This window comes from Mesoplodon mirus, assembly GCF_964341445.2.
Source record: "Mesoplodon mirus genome assembly, chromosome: 19".
Taxonomy (NCBI): Eukaryota; Metazoa; Chordata; class Mammalia; order Artiodactyla; family Ziphiidae; genus Mesoplodon; species Mesoplodon mirus.
Window position 1 is genome coordinate 58,931,235 of NC_138995.1, and position 22,110 is coordinate 58,953,344.

General features: G+C 49.7%; 3 protein-coding genes across 4 annotated transcripts in view; 1 reads left to right on the top strand and 2 right to left on the bottom strand.

Annotated features, from left to right (window-relative positions):
- Positions 1-184, bottom strand: part of IL4I1 (interleukin 4 induced 1) — a 34,639-nt gene extending 34,455 nt beyond the window's left edge. The window contains exon 1 of the mRNA XM_082607621.1: positions 128-184. The gene's annotated coding sequence lies outside the window, so the exon portion shown is untranslated. The remainder of the gene's footprint in view (positions 1-127) is intronic.
- The window catches only part of NUP62 (nucleoporin 62), a 25,552-nt gene extending 20,789 nt beyond the window's left edge, over positions 1-4,763 (bottom strand). The window contains exons 1-2 of one of the 2 annotated variants that reach the window (XM_082607623.1): positions 4,648-4,711; positions 128-183 (exon numbers count right to left, since the gene is read on the bottom strand). The gene's annotated coding sequence lies outside the window, so the exon portion shown is untranslated. Of the gene's footprint in view, positions 1-127; positions 184-4,647 lie in introns of both variants that reach the window. The other variant, XM_082607622.1, reaches the window with a different exon arrangement.
- On the top strand, positions 4,371-8,455 carry ATF5 (activating transcription factor 5). Its single transcript, XM_082607625.1, has 3 exons — positions 4,371-4,722; positions 6,059-6,355; positions 7,224-8,455. The coding sequence occupies exons 2-3, from the start codon at positions 6,178-6,180 to the stop codon at positions 7,889-7,891; spliced, it is 846 nt and encodes a 281-aa protein (XP_082463751.1). The 5' UTR covers positions 4,371-4,722; positions 6,059-6,177; the 3' UTR covers positions 7,892-8,455.
- The last annotated feature ends 13,655 nt before the right edge of the window (positions 8,456-22,110 follow it).

The following is a 22,110-nucleotide window of genomic DNA, read 5'->3' on the forward strand; positions in this document are numbered from 1 at the left end:
GGGAATTGAGATCCCTGCATGCCCCACAGCACGGCCAAAAAAAGAGAACTGATGCCTAGTGAGGCTACAGCAGAGGGCTGGGGGCTGTGAGGAACGACCCTTGGGAACGAGGAGGGTCCGGACTTACCCTCTAAGTGCTCAGGGAAACAGTCACAGACACAGACATCTGCCTTCGAGGCGGCTCTGAAAGCAGAACAAAGTGGGGTAGGAATACGAAGAGAAACAAACATGGGTTGACCTTGAGTTCCTAGTAAGTGCTGGGCTTTACCTACATCATTTCATCTAATCCCCTCAGCACCTAAGCCTTAAAGAGAAATAATTAATGCTCATAATTAGGCAGGCTCCGTTCTAGGAATTTTACATACATTTACCGATTTAATCCTCGCGATAATCCTAGGAGGTGGGTCATCTTATCCCCATTTTATGGATGAGGAAACTGAACCACAGAGAGAAGATGTCACTTGCCGAGGGTCAAGTAAGTGGCGTTGGGATGTGAACCTAGCAGGCTGGCTCCAGAGTCAAGGCTCTGAGCCACTTTTCACTTGATCTTAGCCAAAAGGTTGAGAAGCGATCTGAGCCACTCTTCAGAAGGCAGCTGAGGCCAAGGCAGAGTAGGGCCCTCGTGTGCACCCTTGGCCAGGACTAGGTGGTATGGGCTTGGGATTGAAACCTGGGTCCATCTGATGGAAAACTCGGTGCCTCTTTCATCACTGCAGGCCCGTCACCTTGACTGGGAGACCAGTTCGGGGTTCTGCGATAGGACAGGTGAGGAGGGCCTCCTCTGGGACAGGGGATGGGGAGGGGCAGGTCACAATCAATAGAATTCGGCAATTGTGAGCAGCAGCAGACCCGAGGTGAAGGTCCAGGCTTGGTGGCCTCCCAGCAGGCTACATCCTGAGCTGGGGGTCAGGGACCCCACACATCTGAGAGAGGACAGGCTCTCCCTGGGACCAGCAGGGCCTTGGAAGCTATATGGCGGAGGCCCGGGCTCTAACCAGCAGTGTGACTGTACATGACACCTTGCCCCCTGCAAGCTGAGCGGGTCAGCCTCTGTGATCTGAGTCTGTTCTTGGTAGTTCTTGGCATGGAGCCTGATTCTCAGGGTTCTGCACAGGTTGCTCTCCCTCCCCCTCCCCAAACCCCTCCCTTGCTGTGCTGGGGCCTCTCTCCAATCCAGGACTTCACTAACCAGGAACAGTTGCCGGGTGCGCAGGGGGGCCCCCAGAGAATCCCCCCACTCCCCCTCCCCGTCAAACAGCCAGGGTGATGCAACCTGCCTGCAATTGTCACCTCACTCCCCAAGCCTGGCTCCTCCGCACTGAAAAAGAGTCCCCAGCAGCCCCACCCATGCTCCCAGCCCCAGCTCAGGGTTGAAGGGCCTGGGGCAGCTGGACCCCAGAGGACTTTGTGAAGCTGGGGGAGGCCAAGGCATCTGAGTCCTGGATGGGCAATAGGTCCAGAGGTGGGTGTGGGGAGAGGGTTCAGGGTGCCAAGACCTGGGCTCACAGGCACCACTGATGACCCACCGCCCATAAATTCGAATATGCCCTGAAGGGCTAGGGAGCTCAGTGTGCAAGCTGGCACCAGTTCCGCAGGACTGAGTCAGGCCACGTGGGGGGGGGGGGTAATTGGCACCAGAACTCAACTCTATGGGACCCAACAGATGGAGAGAGAAAAAGGCACAAGGGGCTGGGACAGGGGGACCAGGGTCTTCTCAGTCAGCAAACGCCGCAATCTACTGGCAGCAAGATTCCCACACTAAGTTCATTCCCAGGTATTAAAAAATATCCTACCTGGTCATCCAGTCAAAACCCCATAATCCCCATCTATGAGACAAAACCAAATGGAGGGACATTCCATAGAATATTCAACCTGCACTTTTCAAAACTGTCAGGGTCATGAGAGACAAGGAAAGTCTAAAAAGCCTTTGCAGAACAGAGGTGGCTAAAGAGACGGACGACTAAGTGTAAGACGGCATCCTGGAGGGGATCCTGGAACAAAGGAAGGGCGTTAGCGAACAACTGGTGAAATCAGAAGACAAGGTGGAGTCTAGGTAATAGAAATGTACTGATGTTGGCTCCTGAATTGTGACAAATGTACGAGCATAATGCAAGATGTCCAGTGACAGAGACTGGATGAGGGGTATAAGGGGACTCTCTGCACTGTCTCTGCAGCTTTTCAGTACATCTACAATTATTCCAAAATAAAAAGTTTATTTAAATAAAAATCCTCTACCTAGTCCTCCTGTTATAATCTAGAAGGTCTTCTCGAAGAAGACAGGGGATGACTGTGCCCTCACTGCCAGCGGCCTGTCCAACAGACTCCCCTAATCCCACCTGCTACCGCTCAAATATCCACAGAGGAGTGGAAGTCGGTCCTTACTTCTTACTTAAAAGAACTTTAAAAGCACTACTGCTTAGCAATGGAGATAAAACACATCCACCTCAATAACAGTAGTAATAAAAACTCCTTATGTAGCACCTACTGCGTGCCAGGCACTAGTCTAAGCGCACTTGACCTGGATTAACTCATCTAATCCTCAAAACAGTACTAAGAAGCAGGTACTATTAACGGCCACGTACATCAGTACGTTTCTATTTACTCAACTCTATGCTTTATTCTGGCACTGTTAATGGTAACCGAGGCACAGGGAAGGGAAATTGCCAGTAAGCTAGTAAGTGGGGTGTACTCAGCGTTTGAACCCAACAACTTGGCTCCAGAGACTGCTCTTAACCACTACTCTATGCTGCCTTGGTAATAACGTAGCCCCTGTAGGGCAAGAGTTGGCAGAGTGGACAGGAAGTATCATAAGGGAACATGGTCAGATCCCAAGAAAGACTTCCTGTATGCAACAGCAGCCTGTACGAGGGATATAATGTACGATATGACAAATATAATTAACTCTGCTATATGTTGTATATGAAAGTTGTTAAGAGTATAAATCCTAAAGTTCTCATCACAAGGAAAAACATGTATTTTTTCTATTTCTTTAGTGTTGTAACTGTAGGAGGTGATGGATGTTCACTAAACTTATTGTGGTAATCCATTCACGAGGTACGTAAGTCAAATCATTATGTTGTACACCTTAAACTTATACAGTGCTACATGTCAATTATATCTCAATAAAACTGGGAGAAAAAAAGAGCACATGCATTTGGAAGGAAAAAAAAAAAAAGCCTGTGTGTCTTCACTCCCAGCTAACTCTCAAGATCCGGGTCCCCCCTTCTTTGGATCTTGATTCAGTCTCATAAGCACCACAAAAGTGATGAAAAGCTGAACTCCAGGTGTGATGTCCTGATGTGGATGAATGCAGGGTGGGAAAAGGAGGGGTTTCTGCTGCACAGGAAAGACCCACATCCACTTGGGGCTGGTGGAGGGTCCAGTGCAGGGGGAGCGGATGGCTAGGAAGCCCGATCTCTTTTAGCAATGCAAGTACAGATCTCCCTCTTTCTGGCAGAGTGTGAAGACTGATCTGGTGGCGGGAGGCGGGTGGTGGTGGTGGTGGTGGGCAGCCGAGGTAGAGGGTCTTTCCAAAGGAAGTCTAGGAGAGGGGCAGGGACAAAAGAATGAACCAACGGGCCTGAAAGGAGTGCTGAGGGTAAGGGCTGAGGAGAGGTTGGCAGGGGATGGAGAAGAGATAAGACAGGGCGGTGACCGACTCCCTGCACCAGGGGCTGAGCGTCCATCATTTGAATGGGAGAGGGCGGGGATGGCTGGAAATCACCTTGGAGGAGTGGAGGAAACACAAGAACGACCTACGAGCAAGGGCTGCATGGTTAAGTGTCTGGGGCTCCGGCCACGGGGGTCGGAAGGGTTGACGCGGGGGCCCAGAGTTCCCTCCTACTGATGATAAAAGAGGCCGAGCGAGCACATAGGAGGTGGGATCTGGGTTTCACAGGAATGGACTTATTTCTCACAAACGACCCCACCAGGTACACGTGATGATTCTCCTTACTTTACAAATAATCCCCTATCTGAGAGGCTAGAGAATTTAAGTTATTTGCCCAAGGCCACCCTCGCCGGTCTCTGACTTGAACGGAGCGTGCTCTGTGACTCACGCCAGATTCTAAGCCACAAAAGGTGTTCTCAGAGTGGGACGGCAGTTAAGGATAAAGAGATCAACATGTGGCTGACCGGAAATTCGCGAAGCAGGGGAAAGGAAAGGAGAAATGAACTAGTGCGGGTGTCAGGGAAGAGGAAGGGCCGAGTCACCAAATCAGAGGGAGCAGAGAGCCGGACCGCGGACCCCAGGGAGGAGGGGACCGGACCCCAGAGGCAGAGGGAAAGAAGGGTCGGAACCCCCGAGGTTGGGAGGAAAGCGGGGCTAGATCCACAGGTCAGAGAAAGGAGAGGCCCGAACTCCCGTGGTCGGAAGGATGAGGGGGCCGGGTCCCGGGATCCCCGAGGGCGGGCGGTCAGGCCCGCCTCACGGTTGAGGCCGCGCGGGGCGGGGCGCGGAAGGATTCGGGCAGGCCGTGCTGCGCCACCCCCGGTATATCTGTCCCCAGTCCCCGGGGTCGCCTCATTCCCCATCCTCAGATCATGATTTCTCCTCACACTACCGCGACGCCACCTCAGCCCGCGTAGCCCCGGCCATGGCTCTGTAGCCGCAACCCCTCTGTGCCCCCGGCCAGTCTCTGCGCTCACCGCGCCTGCGCTCTCCGCTCCTGCCGTCTTTCTTCAGCCGAGGCCGCCGCCGCCTCTCCTTTGCGCAGCCATGGAGTGAGTAACCGCTCGCCTCTCCCTCTCCAACGGCGTTTCCCGCCCTTTCGAAGCTCGCGGCCCTCACGGCCGAGTCTGGGGGGTAGGGAGACGAGACTGAGGAATCACGGTCGCGCAGGCGCAGAAGAGGGAAGACAGGTCGTTCGCGCGCGATCGAGCATGCGCACTCGGGCCGATGGGGGGAGGGTGCGTTCTTCCAGACAACGTTGGTGTTTAAAGACAGCCCCTGTGCGTTTGCGCCTGCGCACTAGTTCCCAGAGAAGGTGGTGGTTCCCCCCCCGCCCTGAATGAGTCTGCGAGCGATTGCTCATGCGCATCTGTCCACCAGCGGTAGTATTTCTATGCAAAGGGCGGGCAGTAAGCAGCCGCACGTGCGCACTGACCCCCAGGAGGGCGGAGGCCTGAGGGAGTAATGGGGCCGCTACGGCAGTGGAGCATGCGCTTTAGCCCTCGGCGAGGGAGCCGCGTGTGGATGGTGGAGAGTGGGGAGCTGTTCTCCGCCTGCAGCCTCCATCCGCCCGCCTCCACTTTGCTCAGGCGCAAAGCACATCTTCCCTCCATTTCATTCAGGCACCTGCTGGGGGCGGGGGAGGGCTGTTTAGATTGACAGGGGAGAAGGCGGGACTTAGAAACGACCCGTTTAAGGGTTTGGAGCTAGGATAAGAGGCGTCACAGAGGGTGGGGCTTGGGGGGGGGTAACCCACGGTGAGAAGGGGCGGGACTAAGAAAACCGTTAGCTGAGGGGATGGTGTTTCTATCTGAGAAAGAGGCGATGCCTCTGGGGAATCGTCGGGGAGGGGTGGAGCTAAAATAAACCGTGGGGGCGGGACTTGGAGGGACAGTGGCGATCACCGCAAAATTCAAAGGGAAGGGTAGGATTCGAACGGATGACATTGATGAAGGGGCGGGACAGGGGGAATTCCCCTGGGAAGAGATTTGAGATGGACTCTAGGGAGGAAGTGGGGCCTAAAGGATGTATTTTAGAGGAAGAGGTGTGGCTGCAAGAAAATTCCCCTGGGGTTGTTTTTTTTTTTTTTAATGAAACGGAATACTATGCGGTAGGTGGGAGGGACTTAAGGAAATTCCCCTGGGAGACCATAAGGTTTCTGTATTGGAAGGATTGGGTCTGGGGAATTCTGAAAAAAAGTAAGTCGGGCCTAAAGAGAATTCCCTTGGGAATGGGTGGGGCTCAGATTTGGGGAAAGAAAGGGCAGATTTAGAATTCTGAAAGGGCAAGGAATCCCGGGGCCCTGGGGGTATGGCTTGGTTTCCCCGTGGCTTTGGCAGTAGGTGAGGCTGGCCCCCTGACCCACTCACTTTTGTGTCACACTCGTAGGTACTCCACTCTTGCCTTGGTGCCTGTCTTCGTCCAGCTGAGTAACCGCCAGAGCCTCCTGCCAGTTGTTGGTGCAGCCTTCTCCATTGCCATCCGTGCCCAACGCCCGTGCTGCAGCCATGTCACTCCTGGCGACCCTGGGGCTGGAGCTGGACAGGACCCTGCTCCCAGCTAGCGGGCTGGGCTGGCTCGTAGACTATGGGAAACTCCCCCTGGCCCCTGCCCACCTGGGCCCCTATGAGGTCCTTGGGGGAGCCCTGGAGGGCGGGCTTCCAGGGGGGGGAGAGCCCCTGGCAGGTAAGGGCAGGCAAAGAATGGAGGTGGGGTGAGCTGGGCTGTGGGGGGCAGGGGAGAAGAATTCATTCATTCATTTTTCATTCATTCAATAAGTATCTATTGAGCATGTATAATATGTCAGGCACTGTCTTAGGTGCTGGGGATACAGCTGGAAACAAGACTGACATGATCCCTGCCCTCTTGGAGCTCACACTCTACTGGGGAGACAGACAAGAGACATATTAAATGATGATGCATGGGGATAAGTGGGAAACACTTAGTAGCTGAGCTTAAAAATGACAACAAGGACACGTTTAGAGTGGGGAGCCAGGAAACCCTCTCCAAGTCAGTAACATTTTGGCTGAGACCTAAAGAATGGTAAGGAATGAGCCATGAAAAGGGAAGAGCTTTTCAGGTGGAGGAAACAGCATAGGCAGAGCTCCTGAGGCAGGAAGTGTTTTATTCATTAGTGTATCCCAAATGCTTGGTACATAGTGGGTTTTCAATAATTAATTAAAGATGAAACAGGGTGTGTTTGTGTGATTTAATTTGCCGTTTACGAGTAAACTAGAGGGTAAATCAAGAAACCACAGGTGCAGGCTAATCAGTAAAGAGGATGTTGGAATGGTTGAAGAAATGGCTGGTTGTTTTGTTGTTTGGGTCATTGGTTGGTTGACTGGTTCATTGACTGTTTGGCTAATTGGTCGGTTAGTTGGCTGGTCTGTTGGTCTGTTGACTGGTTTGATGATTCCTTGATTGGTTGGCTGACTGATTGGCTGGTTGGTGGTTTTACTCAATGAATGGGACGAATGAGGTAGTCGTGAGTGGGACCTGGTTGGGTGGAGGCTTAGGAACTCAAGGAGCTTTCTGCCCCTCTCCAATCCTCCAGGCGATGGCTTCTCTGACTGGATGACCGAGCGGGTGGACTTTACAGCCCTCCTCCCTCTGGAGCCCCCCTTGCCCTCAGGTGCCCTCCCCCCACCTTCCCCACCCCCACCTGACCTGGAAGCTATGGCCTCCCTCCTCAAGAAGGAGCTGGAGCAGATGGAAGACTTCTTTCTTGACGCCCCACTCCTCCCACCATCCTCCCCACCTCCGACACAGCCAGCACCGGCACCCTCCCTCTCCCTCCCCCTCCCCCTGCCTACCTTTGACCTCCCCCCGCCCCCGGCCCCGGACACCCTCGACTTGCTGGCTATCTACTGCCGCAGTGAGGCCGCGCAGGGGGACTCGGGGTTGGCGCCCCCCCTGTCCCCGCCACAGCAACCCCCTTCTCCTCCCCCTCAACCCTCCCGCCCCACCCCCTACCCCAATCCTGCCGCCACCCGAGGGGACCGCAAGCAAAAGAAGAGAGACCAGAACAAGTCAGCAGCTCTGAGGTACCGCCAGAGGAAGCGTGCAGAGGGCGAGGCCCTGGAGGGCGAGTGCCAGGGGCTGGAGGCCCGGAACCGGGAGCTGAGGGAGAGGGCTGAGTCGGTGGAGCGGGAGATCCAGTACGTCAAGGATCTGCTCATCGAAGTGTACAAGGCTCGAAGCCAGAGGACCCGGCCCAGCTAGCTGGGCGGGGTCTTCAGGCCATAGCGGGCGAGCTGCTCTTCAGCCGTGGCTCACTTCTGTTTCTGGGCCTGAGGTGGGAGGTCCCCCGTCATCCCCCTGCCTCTAGCTGCCTTCCAACCTCCCCCTCCTGCCCCCTTCCTCCTCCCTCCCTCTCCCCCTCCCCTTTTACCCTTGCCTCCTTTCCTGTCCATTCTGAATTTGCTCTCCCTCCCCAGAATCATGGAATGTTTGGCCTTAGTCAACATCTATACCCTTCAACTAACAGCTGAGGAACCGAGGCCCATGGGGAATTGGGGGGGCAGGGGAGAGCTTGCAAACCTGGTCTCTCAAGCAGGGAAGTGAGGCCAGGAATCTCTGCAGAACGTCTATGCAAAGGAGGACAGGGAAGCCATCTGGAGACTAAGTCAGGGAGGGCTTTAAGAAAGGTGCCCGCAGAATACAAGCAAAATCAGCCAAGTGACCTTGGGGAACTACATTTGGGGGTGGAACCAAAAAGGTGGCCGAGTTCACAGAGCAGGTGGATAAGTGGGTAGATGGGGAGGTGGGCGGGTGGGGGGGAGTGGCCATGATGGGTGACTGGGTGTTCATTTTAGCTCTGGGAGGAAATCAGTGTTTTGTGAAGGTGTTGGGGGAGGGGCTGCCTCTAGGTGAGGGAGGGCGGGGACTGATCCTTTCCAGGGGTTGTGAGTGGAAATAAAATGAAGAATTTCCTCTGGCTGTGCATCTTGTCTTTGAGAGGAGAAGTTGCTCGGAGGGCAGTCTTAGACCAAAGACGATAATGATAATAATGGAAATGACATAATACTTACGGTCAAACACACACACACCGACACACAGTCAAGGCCAAGATGGGACTGATTGAACTGGTAAACGTCCAAGACCCACTTTTAGCTTCCATTTGTTACTTACGTAGACAGGGAAAAGAGAGAATAGCCAAAGGTGCGAGCTCCCCGTGGTCCTTGTCACCAAAAAGGGTGACACCAAAAGGGGCTGGCTGGATGGCTGCAGCACAGTTGTGGGGTACCCTGTGATGAAGAGCCAGCTGTCTGAGCAAAGCTTCCCAGGGGAAGTCGGAGGAAGTGGGAGGTGGCCTGGTAGCCATGCTGGAGACATTCAGCTACATCTGTTTTCTGAAGGCTTACTGTGTACCGAGTGCTATTTTAAGCATTTTGCATGATTATTTCAGTCAACCCAAAAGGAAGGTATTGTTAGGTTTTGGATGAATAACCACAAACACTCATTCCATCTGTGTGGTCTCTGCCGGGCGCTGGCTGGGAGAGGAAGGGCTGGTCACATAGTGGTGGACAAAAAGTCATGTTTTCTGCCACTGTGGAACCTACCTTCCGGTTGGGGAGACAGAGGTGATATAACTTGACCAAGTGTATTAGTTATGAATGCTTTTGGCTGCAAGTAACAGCAGACCTGCCCATCAGTGGTGTGCACGTAAGTTTCTTCCACAGAAGTCTAGAGGGAGGCTGCTGCTGTTACCGAGGTCTCTCTGATTCTCTTGGCTTTTACATCATGGTCACAGGATGGAGGCCACAGCTCCAGGCATTGTATCTAAATTTGAGACAGGAGGTCAAATCTTTCTTAGCTGACTCTGGTAGATTTCTGCTTACATCTCATTGTCTAGAGCTATGTTACATGGGTACTCCTAGCTGTAGGAAGGAATATGATTCAGCCTTAAAAAGGAAGGAAATTTTAACACATGCTACAACATGGATGTACCTTGAGGACATTATGCTAAGTGAAATAAGCCAGTCACAAAAGGTAGTGTATGATTCCACTTATATGAGGTACCATTCAAGGTCCTCAAGTTTCAACCAGAAGTAGAATTGTTGAATCAAATGGTAATTCTATTTTTAATTTTTTGAGGAAATGCCCAGCTGTGTTCCACAGTGGCATTTTACATTTTACATTCCCACGAACAGTACACGAGGGTTCCAGTTTCTTCAATCCTTGCCAACTTAGTCTTTTCCTTTTCTTTTTTAATATTGAGTTGGCCAAAACGTTCATTATGGAAAAACCCGAACGAACTTTTTGGCCAACCCAATAGTAGCCATTCCTGATGGTTGTGTGGTGTATGCCTAAAATTTTTAATTCAAAAAGAATCAAGGAGTGTATTTAAATATACTGTTGATTAAGGTATTGACTTGATTTACCAAAGACCACATAACAGAGGCTTTAGTGACATGGATTGATTTTCTCATGTAAATATCCACACTGGTAGATGGGGCAGGGAGTAGGTCGGCCTTACCTGCTGAGGTGATCCATGGACCCAGGTTCCTTCTATCTTGTTGCTCCACATCTCCCAGCTCTGGTCCTCAAACTTGACTGTGCATCAGAATCCCCTGGAGGGTTTTTGGAAACACAGTCCTGGGCCCCATGCCCCAGAGTTTCTGATTCAGCAGGTCTTGGATGGGGCCTGAGAATTGCCTCTCTCACAAAGCCCCAGGTGCCACTGCTGCAGCTACAGCTGGTCTGGGGACCACAATTTGGGAACCATTCTCCTAAAGTGTCAGCCTCTTCAAGACGGTTGAAGCTAAGTCATCATCACTATCACTTTGTTACAGCAAGCAGGAAAGGGCAAAGAGATACCGGAGAGCAAGCAGCCTCCTTTTAAGGACCCTCCTTTTAAGGATGTGAGCTGGGAGTTTCCCACATCTTTTCTGCTCCTTTCCTTTGGCTGGAAATTTGTCACGTGGGAACACCTACTTGCAAAGTAGCCTGGGAAATGTAGTCTCTAGATGGGTGGTCATTTTCTCAGCCAGAGCCTAGGTGGTCCTATTACCAAAAGGAAAAGGGGAAAAATGGACTTTAGGGAGTCTGGTCATTAAGATAGAACTAAGAGAGTCAGCCAGGGTCAGGAATACAGGGATGCAGGGGCTTCTAGGCCAGCAGTTCCCAATGTTGTGTGGGGACCTCAGGGTCCCCAAGGCACTTTCAGGTGTTTTACAAAGTTAAAACTATTTTCATAGTAATAGTAAGATGTTATTTGCCTCCCTCTTTCCCTCTCTCTCTCCCTCTCTCTGTGGAATTTTCCAGAGATTATGTGATGTATGACATCGTACTCTGACGGCTAATGGAATATGTGTTTGTGTATTCTCAATTTAAAGGTTTTGCAATTTTAATTGCTAAAAGTGAAACAGGAAGGAAAGGGACAGGGCACAACCTTTAAAAGAATGACATAACTATAGGACATGACAAAAACTGGTTAGAACTAACTAGGTCCGAGATGGCAGAAGATTTGACTTCCAGTGGAGCCTCATTATATGCTCATTGTAATACATTAATACATTAGCATATGCTAAAGGACACACCCACCAGGGCCATGACAGTTCAGAGGCTAACCGTAAAAGGTCAAAAAGTGGGTAGTGGCCCAATTCCTGGAAATCTCCGCCTCTTCCCCCAGATAGTTGGAATAATCCTGCCACTCATTAGCCTGTGAAATTACCCAGCCCATAAAAACTAACCACCCCATATTTCAGGGCTTCTTGCCTTCTGATGGCCCATATTTTGTTGGTGGAATGTGTTTCTCTCTAAATAAATCCACTCTTACCTATCACTTTGTCTCTCACTGAATTTTTTTCTGAAGCGAGACATCAAGAACCTGAGCTTCATTAAGCCCTGAGACCAGGTGTGTGATCTCAATTAGAAGACAGTGGATTCAAGTCCCAATCTGGGTTCTGGCTGGGTTTGAGTCCTGACACGTGGGACTATAAATATTGATAGATATAACCCATGCAAACAAGGGGTCTCTGTTATTTATTTAAGAGTGCAGGGGCCTCCCTGGTGGCGCAGTGGTTGAGAGTCCGCCTGCCGATGCAGGGGATACGGGTTCGTGCCCCGGTCTGGGAGGATCCCATATGCCGCGGAGCGGCTGGGCCCGTGAGCCATGGCCGCTGGGCCTGAGCGTCCGGAGCCTGTGCTCCGCAATGGGGGAGGCCACAACAGTGAGAGGCCCGCATACCGCAAAAAAAAAAAAAAAAAAAAAAAAAAAAAAAAAAAAAAAAGAGTGCAAAGGGGTCTCTGAGACCCAAAAGCGTGAGAACTGCTATGTTCGTATTTATTTCTACTTAACTTCAAGTCTTGACACTTGGGCCAGCCAAGTGTGAATTGGGGCTGAAATTCCACCTGAGGGCTGACCTGTCCAAAGGGGCAGGTTTTGCCCTTCTCCACCCAACAGTAAAGCATATTTATTTGTGACAGTGCTGACATTTACCTGAGCCTTATGCGTCTGGACAACAGAGAAGAAATCCCCTGCCCTGCACCCTACCCCCCAACTTTTGCTTTCCAGGAAATGGCTTACTGCAAACAAGCACCCTTCCCCATATGACTTAGATAAGACCCATGGATGAGCCCCTTGTTCACCTAAGACAAGGCAACACACAGATCCTCCAAATTTCCATTTTTTGGACTCATAAACAATTAGCTGTTTTGCCCACCATGGATCAGTTGGCACAAAATGCTTGTTAACCAAACCTAAGTTAAGTCTCCCACCACATCCCTTCCAGAATTTTGGTCCATCCTTAGCCTGAGCCCTAATACAACCTCTGAATAGGGTGGCCTCAGGATAAACCATTCTCTCTGATCTACTGTTCTAGCAAACTACCTTGTCATCCCACTTCCCCACATCTCATTCTTTTTAGCCTCGTTAACTCCTCCCTATAGAAGAAAAACTCTGCTGTCTGCTAGCAGCTTGCAAATCTTATGGTTTTCCTGATTATAGTAGTGCCTCTCCCATTGCAATAGCCCCTCCTCTGCTTTGCAATAATCCTTTTGAAGAAAGTCTTTCTTTACCAAGTCTGAATTGTTTTTCATTGAGGTGAAATTCACATAACGTAATTAACCATTGAAAAGTGAACAATTCAGTTACATTTAGTTCACACAGTGTTGCACAACCACCACCTCTCTCTAGTTCCAAAACATTTCCATCATGCCAAAATATAGCCCCATGCCCTTTAAGCAGTTACTTCACATGCACGCTCTCCCTCCAATTCTTTTTTTAAGTTATTTATTTATTTATTTCTGGCTGCGTTGGGTCTTCGTTGGTGCATGCAGGCTTTCTGTAGTTGTGGCAAGTGGGGGCTACTCTTCCTTATGGTGCGTGGGCTTCAGTAGTTGTGGCTTGCTGGCTCTAGAGCGCAGGCTCAGTAGTTGTGGTGCATGGGCTTAGTTGCTCCGCGGCATGTGGGATCTTCCCGGACCAGGGCTCGAACCCGTGTCCCCTGCATTGGCAGGCAGATTCTTAACCACTGCGCCACCAGGGAAGTCCCAAGGGTCATCTTTTAGATGCCCCACTTGGGGACCCCTTTTACTTCATTATCCTCCATCTCTTGGTGCTGACCACAGCACGGTTTAAAAAAAAGAATAGGAAAAATACATCTCTGAGAAGCTGTGGCCACAGCCCAGACTTACTGTGGATATTCACCCTGTGTACTCGTAGTTGGGGGGACAGGGACCCTCAGAGCTTGAACTTAGTTTGAAGCATCCCTGACTGGTGTTGCTACCTAGCAGAAGTAAACACAAATGTCAAAGCCCAAGTTCAAGCTTGCTTGGAGCAGCCAAGGCCCTCAAGACAAATTATCTTTAGTGCTAACTCCCCTCTGGCATTCCTGTGGATTTTGGCTTGGGCGGTCCTTGACAATTGTTGCTCAGAAGATGATTTTCATATTTTATCTGTCACCTTTATGCATATTTAAGAAGGATGGTTTGTTTGAACAATCTAGAATAGGCACAGACTCTTGATCTCCATCTCTGATTCGTTTTGTTACCTATGAATACTTGCAATTTTAAGCCCAGAAAAAAAAAAAAAAAGCCCGAGCTCTGGAATGTCAATAATTTACATTGTACATGACAAGAAAACCACAGGCCAGTGCAGCTCAATCTTATCAGCAAACAAGGAGAAAGAACTAAATTAAACTTGACTTAATAACAGTGAAATTAGGAGAACTTAGTGCTTTTTCTCCCCCAGAAAAACAGGCGTCTTTGCCTCTCTGAGCCTAGGTTCCTTATCTTGAAGTCAGGGATGGCAATGCTGCACCTGAGAGGTAGCACAAATGTAGAGAGAAATCACGAGGAATTTGGAAAGAGTTGGATCTGGGAGCTAACCCTTTCTCCATCATAATATTTCTTCGTGAGCTGAAAAAAATGGTGCAGGTGGGCACCCATTATAGAGTCGGATATCGATTTAAAGGATTCTGACCAGTGTTTAAAGATATGAATAGAACAGAATACAAAATACCATGTATCACAGGGTGGTATTTTGTGAAACTATGTTGATGTGAAATCATATCTTACTTTGCATCACGGTCAGAAAAGTTTGGAAGCCAAAGTTATGAAGCACCCAGTATCAAATACTGATTTTCAGACAACTGCCCACCCACCATCAACTCCCTTTCAAAGATGCCGATTCAACCATGCCCAAAGCAAAAGTTCCTGGTCTCCCGGCGTCTCTATCTTAGCAGGACTCCGCTGCCAGGTGGCGCCTGTGCCCCGCTGTGAGTGGGTTAACCTCCAACCTTGACTCAGCCCAAGCCCGTGACTTCCTTGGGGTCCCCTCTCGCCCCGAGGATCCAGTTTACTGGGACTAGAAGCCCTGACCACGAATAGAATTCCCAGAACAGAGAGCGGCAGGAGGGCGCAGGCGGTCACGAAGGGATGTGGCCATCCTAAAATATCCACTCATCCCTTCATTCCACAGTGCTCATTAAATGCCCCTGTGCACCTCCCAGAGCTCACATCCCGGTATGGGAGGACGGACGAGACCTCAAATTCACCACCCTGCCCGTACAGGAAGGCCTCCCCACCTAGTCTGGCATGGGACAACCCAGGGTGGAATCCAGGCGGCTGTGTGACCTTGGGCAGCTTGCTTAACCTCTCTGTGCCTCAGTTTTCTCTGCTCTAAAATGGGACTAATAGCACCTAATTGATAGGGCTGTCTGAGCATTAAATGAGTTAATATTTGTAAATCACTTTGAAGGGCCTGGTGTGTTTGTTAAACCAATTGCTAAAAATTCCCACTTTACAGAAGAGAAAACTGAGGATCAGAGTAGGGGAGTGAATCACCAAAGCCACATTTCCCTACCTAGGGAGATCTCTGAGTTGAGTCCAGTGACCTTGATTCCACGCCCAGAGGTTTTCCTTGGCATTGTGCTTGCAGTAGAAGTAAACCCAGTTCCCTTGGCATAGTTGGCGGGGGGCGGGGAGCTGCCAAAGCCAGTGAAGTACTCCAAATGAGCCCAGGGTCCAACTAGACAACAGTTAGTACTGGAGACACAACTGAATCTAGCATGGGGCCCTGTCTCTGGGTCAGTGGAATAGCCAGACAAGTAAATAAATCATTTTCTTACAATGAACGACATCCAGATTGCAGTAGACATAAAGAGAAAGTAATGTGAGCTGGTCAGTAAGTGTTATGGAGCTACACTGCCTCTTCAGTACTGAACTGTGATGAATTATGAAGTAAGGTTGGGCGTGGCATTAACCCTCCTTCAGGAGAAGGGATCTAACAGGGCCAGAAGGCAAAGGCCAGTTACATTAACAGGTCCCAAGATTCCTGTATCACCTACGTATGGTGCTCTGTGGTCTTGCCCTGAATGTTCAACCATGTTCAAGTTCCACTTGGAGTTCCCAGTGACCATCTGACCAAGTGTACTGGGTTGGATAGTGTCTCCTCCACATTTATGTTCTTCCCAGAGCCCTAGAATGTGACTTTGTTTGGAAATAGTGTCCTTGCAGATGCAATTGGTTAAGATGAGGTCACATTACAGTAGGGTGGGTCATTCATCCCATATAACTGATGTCCTTACAAGAAGAAAAGAAACACAGAGACAGACATGCAGGGAGAAGGCCAGGTGAAGACAGAGGCAGGGATGCATCCACAAGGCAAGGGATGCCAGAGATTGCCAGCAGCCACCAGAAGCTGGAAGAGGCAAGGAAGGGTCCTTCCCTAGAGACTTCAGAGAGAGGAGAGCCCTGCCAACACCATGATTTTGGACTTCTAGCCTCCAGAACTGTGAGAAACTACACTTCTGTTATTTTAGGCACCACAGTTTGTGGTGCTTTATTACAGTAATGCTAGGAAAATAATCCACCAAGGGGTAAACCCTGTTTCAGTCCTGTTTCATAGCTGGTTTGAATTACTATGTTGATAATAGCCAGAAATGTGCTGTTTCTGTATTAGTGGCCCTGAGGACTTAAAAAAAATTGTGTTAAAAATACAAAATATAGGGCTTCCCTGATGGCGCAGTGGTTGAACGTCCGCCTGCCGATGCAGGGGACACGGGTTCGTGCCCCGGTCCGGGAAGATCCCACATGCCGCGGAGCGGCTGGGCCCGTGAGTCATGGCCGCTGAGCCTGCGCGTCCGGAGCCTGTGTTCCGCAACGGGAGAGGCCCCAACAGTGAGAGGCCCGCATACCGCAAACAAACAAACAAAAAAATACAAAATATATAGCAGCAATGTTTACAGTAGCAAGACAGGGAAGCAACGTAAATTTCCATCGACAGAAGAATGAGTAAAGAAGATGTGATATATATACACACACACACACAGTGGAATATTACTCATCCATAAAAAAGAATGACATAATGCCATTTGCAGCAACATGGATGGACCTAGAGATTATCATACTAAGTGAAGTAAGTCAGAGAAAGATATCATACGATATCACTTATTTGTAGAGTCTTAAAAAATGATACAAATGACCTTATTTACAAACCAGAAATAGACTCACAGACATGGAAAACAAATTTATGGTTACCAAAGGGGAAAGCGGGGTAGGGATAAATTTGAAATTGGTAATTAGCAGATATACACTACTATATATAAAGTAGGACCTACTGTATAGCACAGGGAACTATATTCAATATCTTGTAGTAACCTATAATGGAAAAGAATCTGATAAAGGATAGATATATATGTATAACTGAATCGCTTTGCTGTATACCTGAAACTAACACAACATTGTAAATCAACTATACTTCAATAAAAACATACATAACATGAAATTTACAATTGTAACCGTCTTAAACTGTATAATTCAGTGGCCTTGAGCACATTCACAGTGTTGTGCAACCATCACCACTATCTCGTTCTAGAACTTTTTCATCCTCTCCCCCACCCCCAAACATGAAACCTGGACCCGTTAAGCAATCACCCCCAAAACCACTCTCCCCCAGCTCCTGGAAACTGTTAATCTGCTTTCTGTCCCTGTGGCTTTGCCCAGTCCGAATACTTCATATAAAGGGAATCATGGGGCTTCCCTGGTGGCGCAGTGGTTGAGAGTCCGCCTGCCGATGCAGGGGACGCAGGTTCAGTGCCCCGGTCCGGGAAGATCCCACATGCCGCGGAGCGGCTGGGCCTGTGAGCCATGGCCGCTGAGCCTGCGCGTCCAGAGCCCGTGCTCTGCAACCAGAGAGGCCACAACAGTGAGAGGCCCGAGTACCGCAAAAAAAAAAAAAAAAAAAGATAACCAGTTCCTAATCTTTGGAAACCTGTGAATGTTAATTTCTATGGCAGAAATGACTTAGCCTATGTGATTAAATTAAGCATTTTGAGATGGGGCAATTATCCTGGATTCCCTGCATTGGCCCTAAATGTAAACACAAGCATTCTCCTAAGAGGGGGGTGGAGAGAGATTTGAACACAGGAGAGAAGCCCGTGTGATGGAAAAGCAGATGAAAGCAGAGGCAGACAGAGAACATGCTATGCCATTGGCTTTGCAGATGGCGGAAGGGGCCTTGAGGCAAGGGGATGGATTCTCCTCTAGAGCCTCTCAAGGGACTAGGGCTTCAACTTCAACTTAAAACAGCCCAAATGCATTCTCTTACGGTTCTGGAGTCTAAAAGTCCAAACAGAGTCTCAGGGAGATAAATCAAGGTGTCAGCAGGGTTGGTTCCTTCTGGAGGATCTCGAGGTGAATCTCTTTCTTGCTTCTCGCAGGTTCTTGCGTTGGCATCACTACAATCTCTTTGATCGTCATCCATCATTGACCCCTGCTGTGGTCCATGCTCCCTCTGCCTCTGTCTTATAAACTTGTGATCACAATGGAGCTCCACCTGGAGAATCTCTCCACCCCAAGAGCCTCAATGTGATCACACCTGCAAAGGTCTTTTGCCCTGCAAGGTAACACGTATTCACACGTTCCAGGGATTAAGATGGGGATGTTATTTCTATTTATTTATTTATTTATTTATTTATTTATTTATGGCTGCGCTGGGTCTTTGTTGCTGCATGTGGGCTTTCTCTAGTTGTGGTGAGCGGGGGGGCTACTCTTCGTTGTGGTGTGCGGGCTTCTCACTGCGGAGGCTTCTCTTGTTGCGGAGCACAGGCTCTAGGTGCGTGGGCTTCAGTAGTTGTGGTGTGCGGGCTCAGTAGTTATGGCTCGCGGGCTCTAGAGCACAGGCTCAGTAGTTGTGGTGCACAGGCTTAGTTGCTCCATTTTTCCTGGAACAGGGCTCAAACCAGTGTCCCCTGCACTGGCAGGCAGATTCTTAACCACTGCACCACCAGGGAAGTCCTGGCAGTTTCTTGAGTAACTATAATGCAAAATAATCAATATGCCATTGAAGCACATTTTGAGATGGCCTGCTCTGGGCCCCAAACACACTCGCACACATACACAAGCAGACACACACACATTGGGTGTTATTCATTGTGAGTCCTGGGGTAAACTCTCCACCCTACTATTTCTCCCGGGAATGGTGGAGCTCTATATCCAGGCAACTGGACCTAGTTTTCAGGCCAAGGAGGCCCAGAGGCAATGACATCTCCCATGGAAGACAAAGAATAGGGTTCCTGACTTTTTTTTTTTTTTTTGCGGTACGCGGGCCTCTGTCGCGGCCTCTCCCGTTGCGGAGCACAGGCTCCGGACGCGCAGGCTCAGCGGCCATGGCTTATGGGCCCAGCCGCTCCGCGGCATGTGGGATCCTCCCGGACTGGGGCACGAACCCGTGTCCCCTGCATCGGGAGGCGGACTCTCAACCACTGAGCCACCAGGGAATCCCAGGGTTCCTGACTTTAGGTGACAGCTTGGTCTTCAGCAGTAAGTGTCCATGCCATGTGGTCCTGAGTCTCCCAGAAATCCTACCAGTGGCTGACCTCCCCACCCCCATTCTTTCGGGCCATCTATTGGAAAAGCAATGAATAGTCTACTTGATTTGAAAAAAGGGAAGTTTTCGGGGCCTGTTTTGCAATTCTGTAGAAATTGGAAAACTGACTCAAACCAAGACAAGGCAGAGCGACTGAGTCAGAGACAGAGATCCTGGTTTCCCTTCTCCTCAGAGCCTGCCCCCAAGACCTGCTCTCTGTGGGGTCCAGGCCGGGCTGTAGACGACAGGGTAGCAAGTGCAAGAGGAGGGATGGGCACCTTGGTACCAGCTGGGACCATTTAGTTAAAAGTGATGTTGCCTCCAGGGACTTCCATGGTGGTCCAGTGGCTAAGACTCTACTCCCAGTGCAGGGGGCCCTGGTTTGATCTCTGGTCAGGGAGCTGGATCCCATATGCTTCAACTAGGAGTTCGCATCTTGCAACTAAAACCAAACCCAAACAAAACAAAAACGTCGCAAGGAAGATCGAAGATCCTGCGTGCCTCAATTAAAAACAAAACAAAACAAAATGTCGCAACGAAGATCAAAGATCCGCGTACCACAACTAAGACCCCATGCAGCCAAATTAAAAAAATGAATATTAAAAAAAAAAAAGTGATGTTGCGTCCTGTTTGAGAGACAAGCAATAAGGAAGTAAAGTGAGAAACTGGTTGTAGATGAAGGGGAACTGAGGGTTTCTTCTGTGCATTTTCTGTGCTTTTCAGGCTGCATTTATCCCATTTCCTTTTTACGTATTTGTGATAAACTCAGCAATTTTCCCCGTCAGCAACTTCCCATCCTAGACAAGTTCTGGGCTCTTTGAGAGCTGCCCACTGCAGGTCCACCAGAGGGCGCTCAAAAACGCGAGCGCTGGTCCCCAGGATGGGCAGACCCAGGCAGGTGGGCACCGTCGCCCCCACTTAGGTAAATGGTGGCTTTCTGCACCACAGTCTGAGGAGGAGGAGGGAAACAGACTGTTCTGGGGATCCCCAAGACCACCCTGAAGTTTGATGATTCATTGGAAGGACTTAAGGAATTCAGAGAAACTGTTATACTCAGGATTTGTTACAACAAAAGGATACAGATTACAATTTGCCAAGGAAGGAATTCCCCGGCCATCCATCCCTGGACTCTGCACTCTCACTGCTGGGGCCCCGGCTTCCATCCCTGGTGGAGGAACAAAGATCCTGTAAGTCACGCTGCACGGCCAAAGAAATTTAGAATAGAATAGAATAAAATAAAATCTGCAAAGTTCACAGGACAGGGTCCAGGGGAGGCCAGGCACAAGGTTCCAGTGGTCTCTCCCAGTGGAGTCATGTGGACAGTGCTTAATTGTCCGAGTGCTATGGACTGAATCCCCCATCCTCAATTCATATGTTGAAGCCCTAACCCCCTCAATGTGACTGTATTTGGAGATAGAAACAAGGGGGTAATTAAGGTTAAATGAGGTCATAAGGGTGGGACCCTTATGCAATAGGATTAGTGCCCTTATAGGAAGAGACACAGAGACACCAGAGTTCTCTCTCTCTCCCTCTCTCTGTCTCTGACATGTGAGGGCACAGTGAGAAGGCAGCTATCTGCCAGCCAGGAGGCAGACCCTCGCCAAGCTAACACCTGGATCTTGGACTTCTGGCCTCTAGAACTGTGAGAATGTGTTGACCAATACACCCAGCAACGATGTATGACAGCATTTGTGAAGTATAACCCTTGGTGTCCAGCGTTTTTATTGGGGGCCTGTTATGGGTTGAATTGTGTCCCCCCAAAAAAGATGTTCAAGACCTAACCCCCAGTACCTGTGAATGTGACCTTATTTGGAAACAGGGTCTTTGCAGGTGATCCAGTTAAGGTGAGGTCATTAGGGTGGGCCTAATCCGATATGACCAGTATTCTTATTAAAAAATAAAAAGGAAATGTGGACACTGAGACACACATGCCAAGGGCTTAGGATTCCCTCCCAGGAGCTGGGTAAAGCCCATGCCTCTCTTTGGATGAGGTTAATTCTTTACTACATGTATTGCCAGTCACTTGAGAAGTTGGGTTGGATGCCAGCAGAGTGGTCCCAGATATGTGTCCTTCATTCCTATGTTGTCCCAACCCTCAGGAGAGGGACAGATGCTCATCAACCCAGCCCCTGGGCAGTGCTGACCACGCTCTCCTCTTAGGGCAGGTCTGAGTCTGGAAGCTTCTTACAAGTGCTGCCTAAATCCTTTGCAGGCCCCTGAGCAAAATGAAAATGTGAGGTCCCTTTGACCAAAAAAAAAAAAAAAAAAAAGCAGGAAAAACCTTTATTCCTTTTTTCCATGGACTCTCTCTCAATCAGTCATGTTTTGTTTTTCTCTTAACTTTAAAAAAAATTGTCTTAAAATACCCATAACATAAAATTTACCATTTTAACCATTTTTAAAATAGATTTATTATTTATTTATTTAATTTATTTTTGGCTGCAATGGGTCTTAGCTGTGGCATGCGGGATCTTTCATTGCAGCGCATGGGTTTCTCTCTAGTCGTGGCGTGGGCTCCAGAGCGCGTGGGTTCTGTAGTTGCAGCACTTGGGCTCTCTAGTTGCAGTGCACAAGCTTAGTTGCCCCATGGCACATGGGATCTTAGTTCCCCGACCAGGGATCGAACTGGCATCCCGTGCATCGCAAGATGGATTCTTATCCACTGGGCCACCAGGGAAGTCCCTGTTCATAGTGTTTATATTTGCTAGTTAATGTCCAATCCCTTGGGCTTGACTGGGGGGATGGGCAGTGCAGACCTTCACAGGCACCCACTCAACTCAGCACACTCCAGACCCTCTCTGTGCCCAAGTGGTGGGATGGGGGTGCGAGGGTGGGCCCAGAAGCTGTCTCCAGATCCAGGACATCCCCGGATGGACCGCATGTGATTCAAAGTTCCAATCCCCCTGGCATGTGGTCCTTATCACATTAGACTTCACTTACAAAATGCAAACTTATTAGGAATTTCAAGATGGCAACCTCAGAGCATCAAACCCCAGGCGGGAAGCCCTTCTGAGCATGAAGCCCTGTGCAAATAGTCCACTTCTTACTGTGGAGCTGGGATCCTTGTGTGGACACATACATGGCCCCAAGACAGGCAGGGAGGTGAGTAGAGTTTGGAGAGCCTGGG